We start from the raw sequence: 24066 nt of genomic DNA, 5'->3' as shown, positions 1-24066 counted from the left end.
CAACTGCTGAGGCTTTAACTGGTGGGATTAATTAATACCCTGAAGGCAGGGCGGGTCTCGAGGTAGAAAGAAGATAGATCAGGCAAAACAGTGATTATGTAAATAGGCCATAGTGTCAGCAATGGAGACAGGAATGGGGTGGGGGGCTTCCCAACATATCCTCCTTTCTTTTTATCTAATGGCCATACTATCAAGAATGTGTGGTGCTTTGTGAGGAAGGGAGTCTGATAGGATGAGGCACACCTTTGGAGTTACTACTGTCCTTCCTTTCTCAACCTCTCAGTATAGAGAGAGACTAACAGGATAGACACACTCCTCAGGTTCAAACCCTTCAAAGCTCAACCACATGCTCACAATTTCCTGATGTTTCCCTTTTTCTTAATGGCCATATATAAATGGGTCAATGTCTGTAAAAGACTCCATTTATGTCAGGGGAATAGCAGTGTAGGGGTGAACAGAAACCTTTTGGGCAGAATGATATCCTGCAGGCATTTTCAAAAGAACTGGAATAAGACAGGGAGCTATAAGTAAGAGTAGCAAGGGACAGCGTGAGACTGAAGAGAGGCCTGGTAGGCAGAGAGGGGCTGCCTAATGGGCAGAGAGGGTGGGGCCTATTGGTGAAGGGGTGTCTCCTGCCGACAAAGGGCAGGGCCTAATGACAAGGGGGCAGGGCCTGGAAGCAAGGGGAAGTTTGGCTTGCCAGGAGAAGGGTTTTGTGGCCTGCCATGCAAAGGGATTATTCAGTTCTGTAGAGTCCCAATACAGTCCATGGACTGCTGCAGTTAGTCTTTGAGAAATCCAGCAATGTAAAGGGAGTGTCCAAAGGTCCACCAGCAAGTTCGATAGAAGAATCACCAGATAGAAGAATGACCAGGGGAAGAATTGTCATACGTCTTACCTTGATGGGGAAAGATGGCCACTGGAATTTTGCTTTTCTGTAGAGAGTGAGCTTGAACTACCAAAACGTGAAGTGTGAAGCAGAAGCAAGAAGGGCAGACAGTGATGGGCGAGGGAAAGGCAGTAAGAAAGTTCTGTCTTTGGAGTCTGTGAATAAGATTCTTCAGATCATGTCAGGTCACATCATGGGTTTGGGGGGGGGGGGCGCTGTCCAAGTGTGCAGGGATCCAGATGGTTTTCTAGGGTTTCCTGTGAAGGAAGCACAAACAAATCTGCTTCCCATGGTTAGCAGGGCTTCTGGTTTGAATTTTTATAGATATTAAAAAAGGTTTAATGTAGTTAGTGCCTTTGCCAACTGAATATTGTGGGGATGTATCCCTTTTTTTTTTTCTTTACTTAATTGGGCCTAGGTGTTTGGCCAGCCTTCTCAACAACTGTTTGTCTTTGGGGGTTGTAAGGGATGTCTGTGGCATGGGTGATGTTATAAAGGAAAAAAGTCTTTAAATTGTTGGCTGACAAAGGCAGACATATAATGGCAAAATGCGATACACCAGTTAAGTGTAGAAAAATATGTGAATGTTGTATATGGAGGAACTTCTTATATAGTTTAATACCTTACCATATGAGCAGATGCTTCTTCATGTGAAGGCTTGACATAGCTATAGACATTTATTTGTGAAGAAAAAAACTTGTAACAAATTAGAAGTTTACTATAATTGATAACTCAATGATTATAATTGGTTTAAGTATCTTTATAATTTTGGAAGTCCTTTCTAGTACGATTTTAATGTTGTTTAAACAGTTTAAGCTCAATAAAATGTGGAAAGGTAAATAGAAGAACCATTGTTAGAAGCCTCAAGCATGAGAATAATTAGCATATCCATTGTGTGATCTATCATTCACCCAGGCTGTTTCTACCTCTTTAATTGAGAAGGCATATGAGAACTTTACATATCAATAGAGTCTTTTCTACCTTTTGTTACACCCATTTAAGATGGAGACACATCCTAGGTGTGCACAGGATCTTTGGACCAGATTTAGTTGAAATATATTGATTTTTAACTAATTTTTACATTAGATTTAAACAAACTCAGGTTATTTAGTTAACACATGTTAGTGACAATGTTTTTTTTAGAACATTTACAATGTCAGATTGATGCCAGATTTGTTGTGAATTAATTTCCACAAGATTAGTTTTCAGAGCACTTCAAAGTTACACTTTTAACCTTAATGTTTACCAAACTTCAAAAACACACATAAACATGCAGTCTTTAACATACAAGAGGAGAAAAACTTTTGTTACTAAGACATATCATTTCAAACATGAATTTAGATCTGTACTGTCTTATTTGAACCATTTCCATCCACACAGTTTAAGACTAAATGTTTTACATTTACTCCAAGACTTAAAAAAATTCAAAAGAAAAAAAAAAGTATTGTTTCTGGATGTCTCCAGAAACCATGGCCAGCACTTTTATATAAATTCAACTAAGTTTCAGAGTGCTCTGATCAAAATTTGTCATACAAAAAATTCAGTCATTCAAATCACTCTCTTACAAAACACAACTGAAAGCAGAGGGGGCAGACAGCAAGCTTAAGATATTCAGAGAAAATGAAGGGTTGGGGGAGAAAAGCAGTAGGGAGGTTTTGTTTTTGTGCTCTGTGAAGCAGGTTCTTTAGATCCTGCTATGATGCATTATGAGTCTCAGAGGACATCCTACTCCAAAAAGGGCCTCAAAATCCCAGTTAGGCTGGTTCTGACTGTTCCTGGGGGATTGCTGCAGGCATCCATCCCAAAAATGGCTTCCCATAGAAGGAAGAATCAATTCAGGAGGGTAGAACTAACCATGTGTCTCCAGTCTTGGGGAATAGAAGGCTCTGCAAGTTAGAATCGAACTTCTCCATGGGGTCATGGGAGAGGGAGTCAAGGAGGTCCCAGGGGAAATCTCCACACATCTCCCAAGGTCTACAATCATGGTCAATATGAACCAATGTGTGGCCCAGAGCAAAATGTCCCAGAGATAGATAACCTGTCTCATGAAAAAAGAGTAGAGGGTTTGGGAAACCTCTTCATAAGGAGGAAGGTCACCCATGGCAGAGAGGTCTCAGAAAAATAAGAAGAGGGATAAAAGGAATCACATTGCTTTCATTAAGCATAAGGCTGCAGAGAGCCAAGCAATTGTAAATTTATCTGGGGCACCAACGTATGTCTGCCGCTTGTGTGGAGACAGTGGCCCCATGTTCAGTCACCAGAATGCTGGGCTAGTGTCGCTGGAGAGAGAGATGAGGAACTTATGGTGGAGCGGGAATGCAATGCATCTTTATTGATCAGACACAACATTTTTATATCTTAGAAAACCGGAAGTGGCAAGTTGGAAAAGTAAATGGCTAGGAAAAGGGGTGGAGAAAAGGGAAGAGTGGGCTAATGGTAGAAACTCCCTTAGCAACTGTTGAGAAGGTTTTAACCAGTGGGATTAATTAATACCCTGAAGGCAGAGCAGGTCTCGAGGTAGAAAGAAGACAGATCAGGCAAAACAATGATTATGTAAATAGACCATAGTGTCAGCAATGGAGGATGGAGCAGGGGGCTTCCAGACATTTGTGGGCCCCCATAGGACCTTGCCCTCAACTTGGATCAACAATGGTAGAGAATGTTCCATCCTCCAAAAGGAAGATGGACAAAATCATCTAAGCTACACCTGAGGAAGATGGGTCAATATTGGGCAGCATGGCATGTTCCTACCCATGACCAGAGAATGTGAGCTCAGATCTAGAGGGATTGCACAGGCTCCTAAGCTAATTATGCACCCCAGATCACATCGGATTGATGGGATTTATAGTCAACAATATTTATACCCCTTTCCCATATTAGAGAGCTACTCTCTTCCCTTATCCAGCTTTCTGATCCTTTCCCCAGCCATGAAATCATCTCCCCAGACAATAACTTGGATCCACTGGCATATCATATTTCAAGCTCAGGGGCAAAAATAAAAAGGAAAAAAAAACTATTATAGCCACTGACACTTTGGAATTTAACTAAATTATGCCTATTGGCTATCTACAAAATAGAGGACCCTCCAACTCTGCATTTTCACTATATCAGCCCTTAGGTCCATGATTAGTCAACAATTTGTTTGGATTTCTATGTTAACTCTCTTTTCAACCACCAGGTTCCACATGCTGGCATGATGCTAACTAGACAGCCCTGGACAGACAACCTCACCAATATGTCCTGGAGCTTCACTTCCCCAGATCCCTTCCCCATTAGGGAAAGAGAAACAAAGGCTAGGAGTAAGGATTTACCTGTCAACACCTATGTTCAGTGGGGAAGCAATTACAGAAGACAGTTCTTCAACCTTCTGCATCCCACAATGACCTTGGGTACATACTCCCAGGGGGTTAAAGAATAGGAAATCTATCAGGGGAAAGGATGGGATAGAAAGTTCTGATGATGGGAATTGTGTGGAGTTATATCCCACTTATCCTATGGTTTTGTCAATGTCACCTTAAAAATAAAAATTTAAAATTTTTTTATAAAAAATTAAACAAAAAATTAAAAATTAAAAAATTAAAAATTAAAAAAAAAGAAATGGATATGGGATTCAGTGGTAATACAGTGGGTTAAGCACAGGTGGCACAAACACAAGGACCAGTGTAAGGATCCGGGTTCAAGCCCCCAGCTCCCCACCTGCATGGGAGTCGCTTCACAAGTGGTGAAATAGGTCTGCAAGTGTCTATATATTTCTCTCCTCCTCTCTGTCTTCCCCTCTTCTCGATGTTTTTCTCTATACTAAGTTTTAAGTTGAATTTAATATATCAATTCAATATCTGTAAAGTAGTGCATGAGTTTCCTTTAATCATGCAACTTTGCTTTTAATTTAATAATGATGTAATACATTTTATTATATAACATCTTCATCTCTCTGCTCCACAATTTTATAGTGAAGCTTAAGATACAATGACAAAGCCACATAATAGGAAAGCCCAGATATTCAAATTACTATAAAATTGCATAAATAAAAAATAATTACATAAAAATTATGTACATATGTTAATGCCATAAATGACAACTAAGCATTGAAGAAGTTTGGTTTAGCACACTAATAGTACAAAGGAAAAAGCAATGTATATTAAAATTTTTAAAAATTATATATTATTTGGCAGTGAAGATCACTCACTTGAATAGTGTACCTGCTTTCATATGCAAGATATGTAGGGTCAGTACCCACCTCTAGCACACTGAAGGAAATTTGATGCTATAGCCACCCCCGGACTATTCTTTCTCTCTATGTATATATGTATCTCTCCTTTTATCTTAAATAAAAAGGTTATGCTATTAGTATACTTTCCTCATATTTGGGAAATACTCTTTGTCCTAGTCCTACTTTATCATTCCACTCTCAAGTCTCACACCATCTTCCCAGACAATACTTTTAGCCCACCTTTATGCTGAATATCAAGATCAGTCAGGCAAAAATTTACTAAAGTTATGGGCCCATTGAAATAGACAAAATATAGACCTTCTAGCTTCTTCCCACATGAAGATATTGAGTTTCATCTATTCTAGTCTTTTTAAAAATATATTTGTTTATTTATTCCCTTTTGTTGCTCTTGTTTTATTGTTGTAGTTATTGTTGTTGTTATTGATGTTGCTGTGTTGGATAAGACAGAGAGAGAAATGGAGAGAGGAGGGGAAGACAGAGAGAGGGAGAGAAAGATAGACACCTGCAGACCTGCTTCACCTCCTGTGAATCAACTCCCCTGTTACCAAGTGGGGAGTTGGGGGCTTGAACTAGGGTCCTTGCATTTCGTGTCAAGTGCTCTTAACCTGCTGTGCTACCACTGACTCCCTCATATATTCTATTCTTACCATTAAGTTCCTGCTTTTAAACAATTCTTTTTGCTTTATTTCCTACAGATTTTCAACCATCAAATTTCAGATACTACTATATCGCCATTCTGACTTCTCTGGGCAGATGACCTCACCAAAGTTTCCTGGAACCCCACTTGCCCAGAGCCCTACCTCATTAGGGAAAGATAGAAACTGGTTAGGAGCCTGGCTTGACCTGCCAAAGTCCATGTTCAGTGGAGAAGCAATTACAGAAGCCAGTCATTCCACCTTCTGTGTTTTCAGAATTTTTCTTCACTCTACGCAGTGTCTTCCACTCTTGTACACACCTATGAAAAAATTACCTTTTCTTATTATTTCATATTTTGGAACCTCATTGTTTTAGTTCTTTTATAAAGAAGCAAATATTAAAATAGTTCATTTTTCTGTCTGTAACACATTACATTCTCCTAGAAATATATGATATTCAGTCTTTTTAAATTTTTACCCAAATTCATTATTATCTTTTTTTATTACAATCTCTCTGATTTATGTGGTGGTATTTTTCTGTGGTTGTCATTTGCATTTCACTAATGAGGAAGACTTTTAACACAAGTTCCCATTTTTAGTGATTCATGTAATTTCTTAGTAGATTTTTATATTACTAACAAGTCATGAAAATTCTGATGTATTCTGAGTATAGGTTCTTCATAGATATATGATTGAATATCTTTTAATCAAACTTGCTTATATTTCTTTTTTATTTATTTTCACTTTTGTTGCCATTGTTGTTTTTATTGTTGTAGTTATTATTGTTGTTGTTATTGATGTCATCATTGCTAGATAGGACAGCGAGAAATGTAGAGAAGAGGGAAAGACAGAGAGGAGGAGAGGAAGATAGACATTTGCAGAGCTGCTTTACCACCTGTGTAGCAACTCTCCTGCAGATAGGGAGCGGAGGGCTTGAATTAGGATCCTTATGCTGTTCCAAAAAATAAAAATAAAAATAAGAGAGATTGTGGAAAGACACATTTATTTTCTTTTCTCTAAAGTGAGATGTGTATATTTTTTGTGATACCCAAATGAACATCAGTGAAAGGATATATCACTATTAAGTCTGTTCCACTAATTTACTTCTTTACTTTTTTCCATTTTTTTCTTTTTTTTTCCACCACAGTTATGAGGTTCAGTCCCAGAATTCTCTACTACAGGCAGCCTTTTTTTTTTTTTTTTTTTTTTTTTTTACCTTTCTAGGCTTTTTTTTTTTTTTAACTTTCTAGGCCTTTTTTTTTTACCTTTCTAGGCTTTTTTTTTTTACCTTTCTAGGATGAAAGGATAAAGGAAACACAGAGTTGGCCTATTTCCATCTGCACCCCCCCAACAGCACCCCCACACTAGAGGGGTGAGGGAACCAGCAGTTGACAGGGAGGTGCTTCTGTAAAGTTCATCTGTTTATCAAGAATTCAAGCTCAGCAGGGAAGTCTTTTCAAAACAAAGCATTTTTCCCCCTTTGTGAAGAGGCTAAAGCATTATCTTAGTAGTGGGATACCTGACCAATCTGGACCACTGCTGGGGCTGTGAGGATATTGTTCTTCAACTTTACTTGCATAAGATTATCTGTCCTTAGTTCTTCACTCTACCTCTTGAATCCCTTTGATATTTGTTTCTATTATTTCCTCTATAAAGTTTACTTCCCCTTCCTCTCTTTCTCCCTCTTGTATGCTAATTATTAGAATGTTACTTTTTTTAAGGTCATCCAATATGTCTCTTCTGTTGTTGTAAGTGTCTGTCAATTACTTTTCTAGCTTCTCCCTCCTCCTAGCTAATTAAAAAATAAAATAAAATAAAAAATAAATTAATCAATTAAAAAACTTTCCTTTCACTACTCTTTTATTACAGCTCTCTTTCTTATCTTTTTTCTTATCTCTCTATTGTTTCTCTTTTTTTATTTTGTCTTCCATTTCTTCCTTCCTTCTACTTTGTCTTTCTAAATTCACTGATATTCATTTGTGAATTATTTGGGGGAGGAAATCTGACTCAGAGTGGACTCTCTATGTGTGTATCTCTGACCTACTTGCCTTTATCCTCTTGCTACCCCTAGAATATACACTGGATAGTAGATTTGCATAATTGTCTATTCTTGCTATCCCTTCTTTCCTTTCTCATTCTTACTCACTTGGACTTCGTTGCTATTTTTTCGTGGACTAGAGACATTGTATGGCTAACTGGGAGTGATTAAACTGCTTCAATCCTTGCTTCAATTGCTATTGTAATTCCTGAGGTTGGTGAGTACAATTGTCATAAAGGTATTTAGTACAGTGTTGCTTGTACTCAAGACACAAAAACTGAGGAACAACAGAGCATAAAAATAAGAAACACATAAATCAAAAAAATAGGTAGATCAAAAATAAATAAAACTGCAACTCCAATGAATGAAGACAAGAGCCCAGAAGAAACTACAAATCAGCCAGAAGTAACCATAGATAAGAAAAGTATGCAAGCAATAATAAATTTATTAATCACAGAAATGAAAACAACATTGGAGGAAAGGAATGGCAGTATTAGGGAATCAACTGTTGAGACCCCCAAGGAAACTAAGGATTATCTTGAGGCAATTAGAGAACTGAAAGCTGAAATAGCTGAACTGAAGAAAGGAAAGGGAAGGGAAAGCAGACTAACAGAAGCAGAAAACAAAATTAATCAGACAGAGGATGAGTTAGAGAAAACTAAGAAAGAGGTGAAAGAGCTCAAAAAGAGATTGAGAGAGATGGTGGACTAAGAAGCTGCTAACAGCAAGTGCTCTGATCGCATTATCAGCAACGGTAGGATTTTCTGCCTTTAGCAGGCCAGTCAATAAGGGATGACACCAAAGAGGTGATTATAATTTAATTTGGGTTAAGAATTAGAGTAAAGGTGACAACGACTAGCGGGGCTCCAGACTTCCCAGGCGGTGCGGGGCAAGGTGAGTGCGCCGGGCATTGTCCTCCGCCCGGGAAGGCGGCTCCTCCGCCGGTTGCAGAGCGCAGCGGGTAGAGGACCCGGCAAGAGCACATTAGCTCGGGGGCTTTCTCTTGGGAGTCTCCAGGGTCCACCACGACCCTGAGGGCGGATCCAAAGACTTCTTGAGTATAGCACTCATTGGATCAAAGGACTTGGAGCTAGTTTTCATTTTCGAGAAATCCTTTAAAAAGTCTGGAGGGGGGGGTTTCCCGGAAGATGGTGGACTGAGAAGCAGCTAGCCTTTGAGCTCCGGACACATCTCGTGTAAACAATAGGATATTCTGCCTTTAGCAGGCCAGCCAATAAGGGGCCATAGCGATGACACCAAGGAGGTGACTATAACTTAATTTGGGTTAAGAATTAGAGTAGGGGAAAAAATTCTTTTTTCTTCCTTTTAATTTTCAAGCATACATCCTTCCCGCCACCCCCCACCCCCATAAGCAGTCCCTGGGACCAGCTCCTAGCAGGATACCCCATACCACCAAACAGGGTGTTTTCTTTTTGTTTGTTTTTGAATTCAATGATACACATTTGGGAAGTTCCTTGCACTGCTCTTTAATTACAACTCTTCTTCTTATCTTCTCCCTTTTCTCTCTCTTATCTCTCTCTCTCTCTCTTTTTTTTTCAATCTTGTCATACACTTCTTTCTTCTTTGCCTTTCTGAATTTTTGAATTACTTTGGGGAAGAAATCTGACTCAGAGTGGATTCTCTATGTGTGTATCTCTGCTCTAGTTCCCTTTCCCCTCTTGTTACCCCTAGAATATACACTGGATAGTAGATTTGCATAACTGTCTATTCTTGCTATCCTCTCTTTCTTTTCTCTTTCTTCACTGGGATTTGGTTATAGCTAACTGGTAACGATTAAACTCCTTCAATACTTACTTCAGTTGCTACTGTAATTTCGGAGGTTGGTGAGTGCAATTGTCATAAAGGTATTTAGTACAGTGTTACTTGTACTCAAGACACAACAACTGAGGAACAACAGAGCATAAAAAAAAAAGAGTGAAACACATAAATAAAAAAATGGGTAGATTAAAAACAAATAAAACTGCTAAACCAATGAATGAAGACAAGAGCCCAGAAGAAACCACAAATCAGTCAGAAGTAACCATAGATAAGAAAAGTATGCAAGCAATAATAAACTTATTAATCACAGAAATGAAAACAACATTGGAGGAAAGGAATGGCAGTATTAGGGAAACAACAGTTGAGACCCCCAAGGAAAATACTGATTATCTTGAGGCAATTAGAGAACTGAAAGCTGAAATAGCTGTAATGAAGAAAGAAGCTGAGGCAAGGGAAAGCAGACTAGCAGAAGCAGAAAAAAGAATTAGTCAGACAGAGGATGAGTTAGAGAAAACGAAGAAAGAGGTGAAAGAGCTTAAAAATATATTGAGAGACACTGAAAACAACAACAGAGACATATGGGATGATCTCAAAAGAAGTAACATTCGTATAATTGGCCTGCCAGAGGAAGAAAGAGAGGAAGGAGAAGCAAACATTCTAGAGGAAATAATACAAGAAAACTTCCCAGACCTGAATAACAGAAAGGATATCAAGGTTCAAGAGGCCCAGAGAGTACCAAACAGAATCAACCCAGACGTGAAGACACCAAGACACATCATAGTCACAATTTGAAGAAGTTAGGATAAAGAAAGGATCCTAAAGGCTGCAAGAGAGAAACAAAAAGTCACATACAGGGGAAAACCCATAAGATTATCTGCATATTTCTCCACTCAAACTCTAAAAGCCAGAAGGGAGTGGCAAGATATCTATCGAGCCCTGAATGAAAAAGGGTTTCAACCAAGGATAATATATCCTGCTATAATTTCATTCAAGCTAGATGGAGGGATCAATAGCTTCTTAGACAAACAACATATGAAAAAATGCTCTAGGTCACTGATTGTCAGGGAAATGCAAATTAAGACAACATTAAGATACCACCTCAATCCTGTAAGAATGGCATACATCAAAAAGGACAGCAGCAACAATTGCTGGAGAGGCTGTGCTGTTGGGATAGAGGAACCCTTTTGCATTGCTGGTGGGAGTGTAAATTGGTACAGCCTCTGTGGAGAGCAGTAGAGAACTCTCAGAAGGCTAGACATGAACCTTCCTTATGATCCAGTAATTCCTCTCCTGGGGTTATACCCCAAGGACTCCATAACACAAAACCAAAAAGCAGTGTGTACTCCTATGTTCATAGCAGCACAATTCATAATAGCTAAAACCTGGAAGCAACCCAGGTGCCCAACAACAGATGAGTGACTGAGAAAGCTGTGGTATATGTTCACAATGGAATACTATGCAGCTATCAAGAACAATGAACCCACCTTCTTGACACATCTTGGACAGAGATAGAAGGAATTATGTTAAGTGAGCTAAGTCAGAAAGATAAAGATGTGTATGATGATCCCACTCATCAACAGAAGTTGAGAAAGAAGATATGAAAGGGAAACTAAAAACAAGATCTGACTAAATTGAAAGTACTGCACCAAATTAAAAACCCTCTGGTGAGGGGTAGACATGCAGCTTCCTGGGCTGGTGGTGGGTGGGGGTTGGTGGGTAGGATGGGACATAGTCTTCTGGTGGTGGGAATGGTGTTTATGTACACTCCTAGTAAACTGTAGTCATATAAATCACTAGTTAATTAATATGAGGGTGAAAAATTAATTGTATGTCTTGAAGTTTTTAAAACACAGACTGAGTCTTTTTAATATATAAGCTGTGTATTTGATATGCAGACTCTCTCAAAAGCCTAGACCAAGTAGATCAGAAGCAACCAATGGCACAGCTACGTACAAGATACTGGATACTATACAGCAAACTCTAACAATAGGACTTTTCAAAGTTAACCCAGTTACCAAATAATGTGATGATAACATTAACTACCCATTGACTTTTTGAACCCTAAGACAGCAGGAACCTCACATCTCCACTATAGAGCCTATATTTCCCCCAGTCCTGGAACCTTAGTATTGGGCCCACATGCCTCTCCCAATCTGTATCAAATAATATTGCATCTGCTAATCGCAACCTAATCAACGCAACGATTGCCACCTCAACATGCTTCAGCTCAGACTGTGTCCCATGCCTTTACCTGTGGAATGACAACCCTTCAGCTTCATTACTCAGGTGAGACCTTTCCTTTCATAGTATTCTCTAATTCCATCCCAGGTGGTTCACTTTCTAACAACGGCCCAAAAGCTAGATATAGACCAGGTTCTGTGAGAGAGAGCATATGTTCACACGTATCCATAAACTAGTGCAAAATACTCTAGGCCTCACCCTCCCCCCATGCTAGAAAATGCCTATCAAGACAAATAACGCCCTCCAGAGGAAAAAGAAGCCCCCAGAGGCAGAAAATGTTTTTTTAGCTGATAAAGTTTTGCCCACAGAGACAAAAATGCCCCCCTCAGGCCTTCCCTTGGCAGCACACTGGTTCTTGTTACTCGCTTATATGTTTCTCCATGTTTGTTCCAGTTTCTTTTTTTGAAATTGCCTGTACAATATAGGTTTCTGTTCACCCCACACCCCTGATACTGTGGTCATTTAGTTAAAAAAAAAAAATAAAGAAGGAATATGTTGGTATTCTTCGTGTTCGTTTGGTCCCCTTCCCCATACCTCTGAGAGATTTGGTTTGGCCCCTGCTAGTTTCGTGCCCCTCCTTCTCCCCACCCCCTATGCTAAGGAGGTCCAGAGTCCCAGTGGCAGCTTCTAGGGGAGAATGATGGGGAAGCACATGGTGTGGTGATTTGCCCGTTCGTGAATAAAGATTAAACTGCAGCTTCTCAGCCCAGCTTTGTGTCCCCGAGTCTCTGTCTCTGTCTATCCCCGTGACACTAGCCTGGCCTGCTGGAGCCTCCAAACTTTAACGACAAATAAGCAGGCCCCTCTCAAGTCACCACTGTCATATTTTTCTGGGAGTTAGGAGGGCATTATTGGTTGACAAAAAATTGTTACTAGTAACGTGGTAAAGCTGTGTCTTTCAACTGATCTCTTTTAGAACTCAAGTAGGTGGTAAAGAAGCTCAGAGATGGAAGAAACTTATTTTACTCTTAGTCTTTATTTTATTTTTCTTTATATTTATCTTCCCTTATCAGGGCTTCATTGTTTTGTTGTGATTTTTTTTCCTGGTATAAACTGAGATACAAAAACAGAGAGATAAGTAAAGATACTACATTGTTGAAGCTTCCTCTAACGTGGTGGGGACTGGACTGGACCCTGGGTTATCCGCATGACAAAAATGTGCCACTATTCAAATGGGCTACTTTATCAGCCCTATCTTAATTTTCCCAACTTCTATTACTTTCTTCCATTCTCTACAAAAATGTGTCTCTTATTTTCAATCTCATTCATTGCTGAAATTCTTTTCATTTAAAAATATATGTATATATTTTGAGAGAGGCGAAGAGAGAGAGATATAGTGAAACAACAGAGTACTACTCATCTCTGGCTTTTAGTGGTACATAGGGGATTAACTCAGGACTTGGAACTTCAGGCACAAGAGTCTGTTTGCATAACCATTATGCTACATCCCCGGCCCCTCCCTTTTTTTAGATGGCACTAAAGTCATCCCTATGGCTTGATGTCAGTATGACAAAAGCACTTGTCCTTGTGTTGTTGTGTGCCACGGAGAAGAGAGATAGGAGGTCCGTAGTGAAGAGGGAACACAAATCTTTATTTGTGCTGGCACCTCAGAGTTGGGTGCTAGAGAAGCAGGTTGGGCCACATGGAGGTAGTGAAAATGGCTGCCTCATGCAGTAACCTTTCCTGCATCTGAACACCAAAGTGAAGTGCTGGCAAGAGAGCGAGGTGTGGAAGAAGAAGGGCTTTTATAGGAGCAGCTTTTGCAAGAATGGGAAGGGTGAGGAGTAACCATAGCACTCCAGGATTGGATAATAACTCTCGTGAGAATGGGAGGGGGGAGGAGTAACCAAAGCACTCCAAATATTGCGGGGATATAGACAATGCCCTGAGGGCACAACATGGCTGAAGAGGCACTCCGAAAATGTCCCAAGTCTCGCGGGAACTAGCAGTAGCCTGAGGGGACAACATGGCAGATGTGACTGCATCTGCGCAATTTCCCAGCATCTCCCCTTTTCCTTTTATCTAATGCCCAGGGCAACAGTGTGTAAAGTCTATGAACTACTCAGGGTCAGTCTATGAGAAACCAGCAATGTGAAGGGAATGAAGCTGCTGTAAAATTGTTTAAAGTGTCCAAAGGGTATATCAGCAAGTCCAATAGAAGTCTCAGTCCAAAGTAGGCGACTAGGGGGAGAAATGGCAGGTGATGAAATGCTGCATGAGGAAGGTCAGCCTCTGGAATTCTGCTTTTCTGTAGAGAGTGAGCTGGAATTGCCAAAACGTGACAGGTCAAAGCAGAAGCAGGAAAGGCAGACAGGCAGTAAAAAAGCTCTGTCCTTGGAGTCTGTGAATCAGGTTCTTCAGATCACGTTAGGTGACATCTAGGGTTTCGGGGGGTGTGCCACTGTAGTCGTGCCATCTAGTGGGTGATGTCAGAGTGTGCAGGGGTCCAGATGGTTTTTTCCAGGATTTCTGTGGAAGAAACACAAACAATCTGCTTCTTGTGGTTAGCAGGGCACTTGATTTGGATGCTTTATAGAAAAAGAGGTTTGGTGCCTTAGCCAACTGAGTATTGGGGGATGTATCTTTCCTATTTATTTATTATTATTATTGTTTTTATTTGTCATGGTACTCAGTTGGTAGTGCATGAGACTCTTAATCTTAGGGTTGTGAGTTCGTGCACCACATTGGGCACCAGATGTTGTTGTGTGCCACGGAGAAGAGAGAGAAGAGGTCTGGAGCAAAGAGGGAACACAAATCTTTATTTGTGCTGGCACCTCAGAGTTGAGTGCTAGAGAAACAGGTTGGGCCATGTGGAAGTAGCGAAAATGGCTGCCTCACGCAGTAACCTTTCCTGCGTCTGAACACCAAAGTGAAGCGCTGGCAAGAGAACGAGGTGCGGAAGAAGGGCTTTTATAGGAGCAGCTTTCATGAGAATGAGAAGGGGGAGGAGTAACAATAATACTCCAAGATAGGATAATAACTCTCGTGAGAATGGGAGGTGGGAGGAGTAACCAAAGCACTCCAGATATCTCGGGTAAATAGACAATGCCCTGAGGGCACAACATGGCGGAACAGGCACTCCAAAAATGTCCCAACTCTCGCGGGAACTAGCAGTAGCCTGAGGGGACAACATGGCAGATGTGACTGCATCTGCACAGTTTCCCAGCAGTCCTTGCAGTGATTTTTTTCTCTTACTTTTTCTTTTCATTTCTTTTTTTTCTTTTTCTCTTCCTCTTCCTTCCTCCCTTCCTTCCTTCATACTTCCTTCTTTTCTTTCTTCTCTCCTCTTTTCTTACATTTTTTTTCTCTTTCTTCCCTTTTAAGTAGGGAGAGAGGGAATTTAGAGGTATGGAAGAGGTAGAAAGGGTGAGACAAAGAGGGACACTTGAAAAAAGCTTCATCTGTTTGAAGTTTTTTCCTTTCAGGTGGGGACAGGAAACCTGAAGCAGGGTAGCTAAACACAGTAACTTAAAAATTGCAAGTATTAATCAACCTACCAATGCCTATGTTTGGCTGGGAATCAATTACAGAAGGCAGACCTTCCACCCTCTGCACCCTGTAATGATACTGGGTCCATACTCCCAGAGGGTTAAAGAATAGGAAAGCTATCAGGGGAGGGGAGGTGTTACGGAGTTCTGGTGGTGGGGGGAACAATGTAGAACTGTACCCCTCTTATCCTATGATTTTGTTGGTGTTTCTTTTTTGTAAATAAAAATTATAAAAACCAAACTTTCATTTTTAATATAACTACTAAGAATGTAAAGCATAGTATTATGTTGTAATATAGATACACGATTCATGTACAATTTTTAGAGGACATCCTAAGAGTTATCATCACAAGGAAAATGAAATTAATTTTTAAAATTTAAATAAGATGTTGGATATTAACTCATTTGTTGTGGTAATAATTTTGTAATATAGATGAGTAATGTCCTTGTTAAGGACTTTACGCTTAAGTAACTCAAATGTGCTATATATTTCATATAGGTTAATGTCAATACAGAAATTCATTTATAATTACTGAGAGTGGATTCCATTTTTTAAGACTTATTGCCTTTGTTTATTTCAGATGAGATAGAGTGAGTTATCTGTAGTAAGTGAGAGAGAGACCAAGAACGAAAAATGCAAAGGATCCCAGACTGGTATGTGGAGCACCAAGGATCAAACCAGGTGTCTCTCCCTTCAGGTTCCTTGCTCTATCAATATTCTATCCCTGCCCACTAATTATGGGTTTCCTGAAAATCAGTTTAAATCATGGTAAATCTCTCCATGGAATACAAAAAAATCACATATGTACCAGCAGTACTGAAACCAAAGACCTTATACTATAATAAAAAAATACGCAGTTCGGGTAAAGTTATCTTTTATTCATATAAATGATTAGAATGATATATTTGATGACGGTAGTGAAGTCAGAGTTGGGAGAACCACTAGCCAGTTGCCATGGTCTATAGAATTGTAAGTCTTGTTGCTAAGAAGTTAAACTAGATCATAATAAGATGAGAGATGAAAGGAAAAGGGGAATTTTTTTTTTTGTCATTTAAAAATGTCAACATCTTTATCCATAGACACTGGTTGTACAAACTCTGACAGTGTTGTAGTTGGGAAATATGAGAACGATTCATACTTCTGCTGGTAAGTGATTTAAGAACAAATCTCTATATGGGAAATCCAGGAGTACTAGTGTACACATAAACAAACACAAACAAAACATAACTGTTAATATTTCTGATCTTGAGGTTCTGTAATCTTCATTATGTCCTATCCCATGCTAATTTAATTGAGAGTTGCAAAACTGGGTTTTAAAAAGATTGCTACTTATATGTTGACAAATGGTAAGCTAGGTTATAAGCAAAAAAAAAAGGGGGGGAGGGGAGTGGCTACTAAGGTCCAGAGATTTACAAATTTGATGAAGCTGTCAATATGAAAAAAATCATAAAAAATTGTATCTCACACTTTGAAGTTTTGTAAGACACTCATGGTATATCATATCATGAATGAAAATGTTATATCCTCTCAGGAGGTGTGTTCCTGCAATCATTGCACAAAATGGTGTTATGAAGACAAGTGAAATCTAGTTCACATATACTTGAAGTTCATTTTCCTATTAGTTGCTCACAATCTATGATCCTAGAAATAAATTCTTATGGACTTATTTATATCAGTTAATATTTCTCAAACACATTACATTATTCTTAAATAATTTATTTCCATTACAATATCTACAAGTAATATACCATGTATATATCAGAAGATATCTGCAGAGCAGATCGGTATCCTAATAATATACCCACAATATAGAAATACTTTTCTCAAAAACAATTTACTGATCTTCAAAAGAGAAAACAAAAGTAGAACCTGAACTGGAGTTGGTGTATTGCACCAAAGTAAAAGACACAATATTTCTAAATTTTTTTACCCTCTAAGAACACCCTTATATTTTCCAAGATTTTTTTTTATTGAAAGTTTGTTATGGCAATTGTGAAAAGAAGAAAATAAGGATCAATCTAACTGGTTTAAACCTGAGACAAAAAAATTGAATGGGAATGAGTTGAAGTTCAGTGAGATATCTCATCATTAGGAAACTGGCCCAGATTTTATTCTACAAACCACATATCTAAGAGCTGAGAAGTGCTCTTTTCATTTTTCTCCTCTTTCTTTTTTTTAGTGAAAAATAAACAGATAAGTCTTTCCAAAACTATCCAATTAAATTAAATTGATTCCCTCATGTACTTGATTATTTGAAGATAAGATTTTGATGTAGTATAAAAGTTGTGGTTTATTTTTTCTATCTAGAAAAATAGAGCGATAATGTTTAGGTAATGGAAATAGGTCAATGGATACATTTTACTGAAAACGGTTCTAAAGCTGAAATAAACTTTTTAGTTTATTTTTTATTATATTGTTAGTATATTTATTATTATGAAATAAACATTATAAAACACTTGAAGCGTGAATAAAATTATGTTTGGATAAACATTAATGTGTAGATATGATGGTCAGTCTTTGAGATCAGTGAAGGGTTGGTTTAGCAGATGGTATAAGACTAAGAATTATTGATTGAGATGATTACCAGTTTAATTATTGGGAAGAGGTTTTGTTAAACAAAGTTTATCATCATCAGATGTCAGATCTGTTTCTCCAATTGGGATTCCAACTGGGATTCTGAATGGGGTCTGTTGGGCGGATTGTTAAGTAGAATAAATAGGATAACATGCTTTTCGAGAATGAACATAAAGCAAATGTTGCTATCATTCTTGAGGAAACAATATATTATCATTGACTGGAAAATAATTACAATGAAAGGGATGAGACTATTAAAAATATTTAAGCAGAAATTAGGTCTGGGTCTAAGAGGACCAATTTTTTATGCTATTGGATGAAACTTCAGCATTCTCTCTCATTCTCTCTCTCTGGGTTAAAATGGGGAGAAATGGCCAGGTAAAATTAAAGCATGCACATGCAAAGGCCTAATTCCACAAGAAAAGAAATTATACAAACGAACGGTATCTTACTATTGCAATTTCACAAAGTGAAATTAGTTTAGAAGGTAATTAGAATAAGTTATAATTTTGGGGGTGAGGGAGATAACATAATGGTTATGCAAATATCCCTCATTTCTGAGGCTCTAAAGTCTCAGGTTCATAAGGCAGAGTTGTGTAGTTCTCTGGAAAAAAATTAATTAAAAAAATAATAAGGTATAATTTTTAGAATGTTATTTTATAAAAATTAAAAGATATTGATATATTTATATTGTAGTTCCTCTCTCTACTAACGGCAATATGTAATTTATCATTAAAAAATTAGTAGAAAGACTAGTATTTATATCACATAGTGATACATAGTCCATGCTCTAACAAGATCAGTCATGACCATTTCATCTAGACCATACCACTTTGGAACAGGCATTGGTACATCTGGTAAGAGTTCACATGTGGCCAAAAGCAAAGATCCAGAAACAAGCTCCCAGGTCACACATATAGGGGGTCAATTCAGAAGAGGTGAACAGTATTGCAGGTATCTCAGCTCCCCCCCATAACCACAACTTTCCATTTTTATTTTTAAAAAGAAAGAAACAAATGATGAACAAGGAAGCAAATAGCATCTAGGAGCTGTGAGCACATCATGAATGCACTAAGCCATATTGATTATCCCAGTGACAATGTGTGTGTGTGTGTGTGTGTGTGTGTGTGTTGGTTGGTTGCGTAAATGCTCATATATGCTTATACATTTAACTACTAGCAAGGTGGAAAATAACAAAAATGCCCATCATCTATCTTCAATAAATGTCAACTTGTCACATTTATTATTACTCTCATAGTATCACTCTATTTCAAATTGCTTTCAGATCAAATGAAATGCAGTACAATTATATATGAAGACAAGTGAAAATTCTGTTTATTAAATTACTTTGGCTTCCTCCTAAGCCTTGGCTACTTCATAATCCTACTCCAGTCTCTACCTTTTTTGTTTATTATTTTTTAGGATATTCATTTTGCTGGCTTGACACTGCACTGTACCTAGAGGAAGATCATTCAAAGTCAGCACTGCACACAGCCTTCTCACAGAGAAGACAGAACAGTGATGCTTCCTGCACTGTCCACTGTCAATGTCACCAATGGCTCCAAATGCTAGCTCCATAATGGTTATGGCTGAGGCCTTGGTGCATATGAAACATACAGCCCTGCTGTTCTGGATGAAGATCTTTCTATTCCTTTTTGGATTGTCCCACTTTGGGCACTCTCAAAGTCAAGGAGTCCCAGAAGTGGTGACACCCTTAAAGATAACAGGCACTGGTGGAAGCATGAGGCCCCCAGGCTGGATCTCTTACAGTTTGCATTTTGGAGGCCAGACACACATCATCCACATGAAAGTCAACAAGAATTTGCTGGCTAGACACATGCCAGTGTTCACCTACACAGACCAGGGTGCTCTTCTTGAGGACCAGCCCTTAGTCCAGAGTGACTGTTTCTACCATGGATATGTGGAGGGAGACCCAGAGTCCCTCGTGGCCCTGAGTAGCTGTTTTGGTGGTTTTAGAGGAATTCTCCAGATACATGACATTGCTTATGAAATCAAACTTCGAAATCATTCAGATACATTTGAACACCTGGTATATAGTATACAACGCAAGGATACATCCCCACCCTTGAGATGTGGATTGACAGATGAAGAAATAGAATGGCAGTTAAAGGCTCTGGAGAGTGACAATGCCACTTTGATGCAGAGTGGATATGAAGGCTGGTGGACCCACAGGCGGTATTTAGAACTGGCAGTGGTGGTGGATAACAACAGGTATGTTCATAGCAACAGCAATGTCTCAAATGTGTATGCCGATGTATGCATTGTTATGAATGGAATAGATTTCTTTTTAAAATCATTGGATGTGGAGGTGATTTTAACTGGACTTGAGATCTGGACTAACCAAAACCCCATGCCAGTAAATAACATGTTTAGTCTCTTATCAAGGTTTTGCACATGGAAGCAAACCAGCTTTGCTAATCGAGTGCCACATGATGTTGTTCATATTTTTGTAAATCAAGATTACTCTGGTCTCCTTGGTTTAGCATATGTAGGAGCAGTATGTGACACAAACAATTGTGGATCTGATAGTTTTACAAATGATGAGCTGATAGAATTTGCTAATCTTGTGTCACATGAGCTGGGCCACAATTTGGGGATGCGTCATGATACTCAGTTTAACTACACATGTCCATGTGGTGATGCTATTGGTTGCATAATGTTTCCTGCTATATTAAATGCAACAAAATACAGCAATTGCAGTTATGCCTCTTTTTGGCGTGTTACCACACAGCATCGAAAGTGTTTACATAGTCCACCAAAGCATGATCAGGTCTTCACATACCCACGCTGTGGAAACCATGTGACTGAGCCACAAGAAGAGTGTGACTGTGGCTCCTTAAAGTTGTGTGCAAAAGATCCATGTTGTCAGTCAAACTGTACTCTGAGACCTGGGGCTAACTGTTCCTCGGGACTTTGCTGCAAAGACTGTAAGATCTTGCCAGCAGGCACAGTGTGTAGAGCAGCAGAAAATGTATGTGATCTCCCAGAATGGTGCAATGGGACATCCTATCTTTGTCCAGAGGATGTGTATGTTCAGGGGGGCATGCCATGCCCTGGTGGTTACTGCTATGAAAAGAGATGCAATAATCGTGATGAACAGTGTGGGAAAATTTTTGGTAAAGGAGCCAAGAGTGCAAATGACAGATGCTACCAAGAGGTGAATACCCGAGGTGACCGTTTTGGTCACTGTGGTCTCGATGAACATACTTATGTACAATGTGAAGCTAAAGATAGACAGTGTGGAAGAGTTCAGTGTGTGAACGTGGATAAAATTCCTCTTCTGAGTAATCACAGTACTGTGCATTGGACTTCTCTTGATGGCATCACCTGCTGGGGCACTGACTACCATTTTGGGATGACTATTCCTGATATTGGTGAAGTGAAAGATGGCACAGAATGTGGTGCAGAGCATATCTGCATCAAAAGGAGGTGTGTCCCTATGTCAGATCTGAAAAGTCCTTGTTCAGGTGAGTTCTGTAAAATGAATGGGGTTTGCAACAGTAAACAACACTGCCATTGCAATCTTGGATGGAGTCCACCCAACTGCGAACGTCCAGGTTTTGGAGGTAGTGTTGATAGTGGCCCAGCCCCCAAAGTAATCGAAGCAGGTCCAAGAGGTACAAGACAATTTTGGCTGCTTCGTTTAATACTTTTTCTGCTAGTTGCAGTAATTTCGGCTGGTTTTACGTACTGTGAAAGAAAAAAATTAATGAAGGAGTCTGAAGAGACCAATGAAACAAGAAAAATGGATAAGACCAAAGGTATCACAGAGAGCAACAGGGAGGAGGACACTAAAATCACCAAAGAGACAAAGTCCACCAAGCATGTAGGGATTATTGAACCAAAAGAAAATGATCAGCCTAAAGTGAAAGAAAAGTTGCCAGCTCCATCTATGAAAGAAAAATCTGCATCTATGAATCAGAAAGGATTGCAAACACAGAAATCACAAACACAGAAATCCCCAAAATTATGAACTTTCTATGTATGATATCTAGCTTCCCAGAAATAGAAATGTTGCAACATGTGTCAACTTTCAATGATAGAAAATCCCAGAGACTTTTTGTATTGTTTGGCATCATAAATATTCTCCATTAAACAATTCAGAAAATATGCTATTTTTTAGCATATTAACACTCAGCAATTGTCATTAGACCCTCTTTTTGTCTCTGAGGCGAAGGCATGGCTCATGGATGGTGTGTATGTGTATTTAATTTGCTATATCTTGGTCTAAATTAAGCACATTTCTTCGTTCTCTAGCTTTGTTACACAGGCAAAGGAAATTTAAAAAATCACAACCTTCACTGCTAATTGCCTTCTTAATTTCTTTTCCCAATAAGGGAAGTGAAGTGCAATTGGAAGTCTTCATAATCTTTGAGGTTAGTCATGTCAGTGCAATTTACATAGCACTCTCAGCTTGCTACCACTAATACTTTCATTCTGTTGATTACCTCTATGTATGCTCGTATTTATTTAACTTATATGTACTCATACATTATTTTGTTATATAAATTTGTATATTAATGTCCTGTGGAATTATTTTCCATATAACATAAATTCTATAACTTCATAAGAAACATTATATTGCATACTACAACATACTACATATATTGATATATACTATAATGTATGTAATGTATTATTATCTATATATATTTTTGCCTCCATAGTTATTGCTAGGGCTCAGTGCCTGCACTACAAATCCACTGCTCCTGGATGCCATTTTTCCCATTTTGTTGTCCTTGTTGTAGTTGTTATAGCTATTGTTGTTATTGGATAGGAGAGAGAAGAAACGAGGAGGGGAAGACAGAGAGGAGGAGAGTGAGACAGACACATGTAGATCTGCTTCACTGTTTGTGAAGCAACCCCTCTGCAAGTGGGGAGCTGGGGGCTGGAACCTGGATCTTTATGCAGGCCCTTGTGCTTTGTGCCTTGTGCCCTTAACCTGCTGAGCTACTGTCTAACCACCACAATGCAGTATTTTCTAGAAACTATCAGTTCCTATAATCAAGCATACCCTTGATCATTTGATTGCCGTGTTTCAAGACCCTCTCAATATTTCTGACATCTCAGTTCCAGTTTTGCTAACCAGCTCTTTAGAGTTAGAAGTTTTAAGTCACTGGATCTGTGTGTAATTAGAGGTTTGTTTAAACCCAACCCATTACTTTGATCCAGCCGTATTAAAGGCATCTATATATTCCTGTGAGCAACTCACAGTACTTTTGGGGGTTGTGATATCCTTTATTTTCACTGAACCCTAATGTAGACTTAACAGAGTACAGTGGAAAACACAGAAAGGAATCTGACATTAGAGGGGATGGAAATTTTTTTCCCTCTTCCCTTTCTCATCTTGGACTCATCATTAACATTTAGATTTCATTTGAATTCTGATATATAACAACTTAAAACTTGATATAAAATTCCAATATAATTGTTTTTATAACCTAGGATAAAAGAGCTACTTAAAGAGTGAGGCTCGGGACCACGTGTGAGCACACCTGGTTGATGCACATATTATAGTGCGCAAGGATCCAGGTTCAAGGCCTTTCCCACCTGCATTAGGGAAAGCTTCATGAGCAGTGAACCAGGGTTGCAAGTGTCTCTCTATTACTCTCTTCTCTATCTCCCCACTCTTTTCTGTTTCTGGTTTTTCTATCAAATAAATGGAGATAATAAAAAATTGAAAAAAATTATAATAATATAAAATAAAGTGTGAGGCTAAATAGCTGACTTGGAAAGTGCAGACCTTTGGTATGTTTATGACGAATGTTCAGCTTGCCCCTCCTACACTGAACTGAGAAGCTTTGCTACTGTGACCTCTCTCTCCTCTCTTTCTCTCTCATTTCCTATCTGAAAATGTCATCTCAGCTCTGTGAAGCCCAGATGATGAAACAAAGAAGAACGGAAGAGTGCATGGCATCTAAAATTTTGTGTAGTTTATGTTCTGTAATAGACTAGCTTCTTGTAGGGAAAAAAAATAAGTAGATTCATTTTTATTCTTCTAATTTTGTTTTAGCTTGGAGACTTATTTATTAGTTCTTTTATAATATATAAAATAGAGAATATCCAAAAACATGGACAGGAAGGGTAAATTCCACACATTTGCCACCACCAGAGTTCCACTGAAAGCTTTCCTATTCTTTATCTCTCTGGGAGTACGGACACAGGATGA

General features: G+C 38.8%; 1 protein-coding gene across 1 annotated transcript; it reads left to right on the top strand.

The window, feature by feature from the left end:
* The first annotated feature begins 16378 nt into the window (after positions 1–16378).
* On the top strand, positions 16379–21996 carry LOC103118094 (disintegrin and metalloproteinase domain-containing protein 20-like). The gene is made up of 2 exons (XM_007528271.2): positions 16379–16448; positions 19299–21996. Exon 2 carries the CDS (start codon positions 19423–19425, stop codon positions 21868–21870), a length of 2448 nt encoding a protein of 815 aa, XP_007528333.2. The 5' UTR covers positions 16379–16448; positions 19299–19422; the 3' UTR covers positions 21871–21996.
* Positions 21997–24066: the final 2070 nt, after the last annotated feature.

Source organism: Erinaceus europaeus, chromosome 2 (assembly GCF_950295315.1).
Source record: "Erinaceus europaeus chromosome 2, mEriEur2.1, whole genome shotgun sequence".
Classification (NCBI taxonomy): domain Eukaryota; kingdom Metazoa; phylum Chordata; class Mammalia; order Eulipotyphla; family Erinaceidae; genus Erinaceus; species Erinaceus europaeus.
This window is presented reverse-complemented; position numbering and strand designations above follow the sequence as displayed.

What these genes read in the sequence shown, in the direction of transcription:
- LOC103118094 (XM_007528271.2), top strand. Translation starts at nt 19,423, where the DNA reads ATGTCACCAATGGCTCCAAATGCTAGCTCCATAATGGTTATGGCTGAG.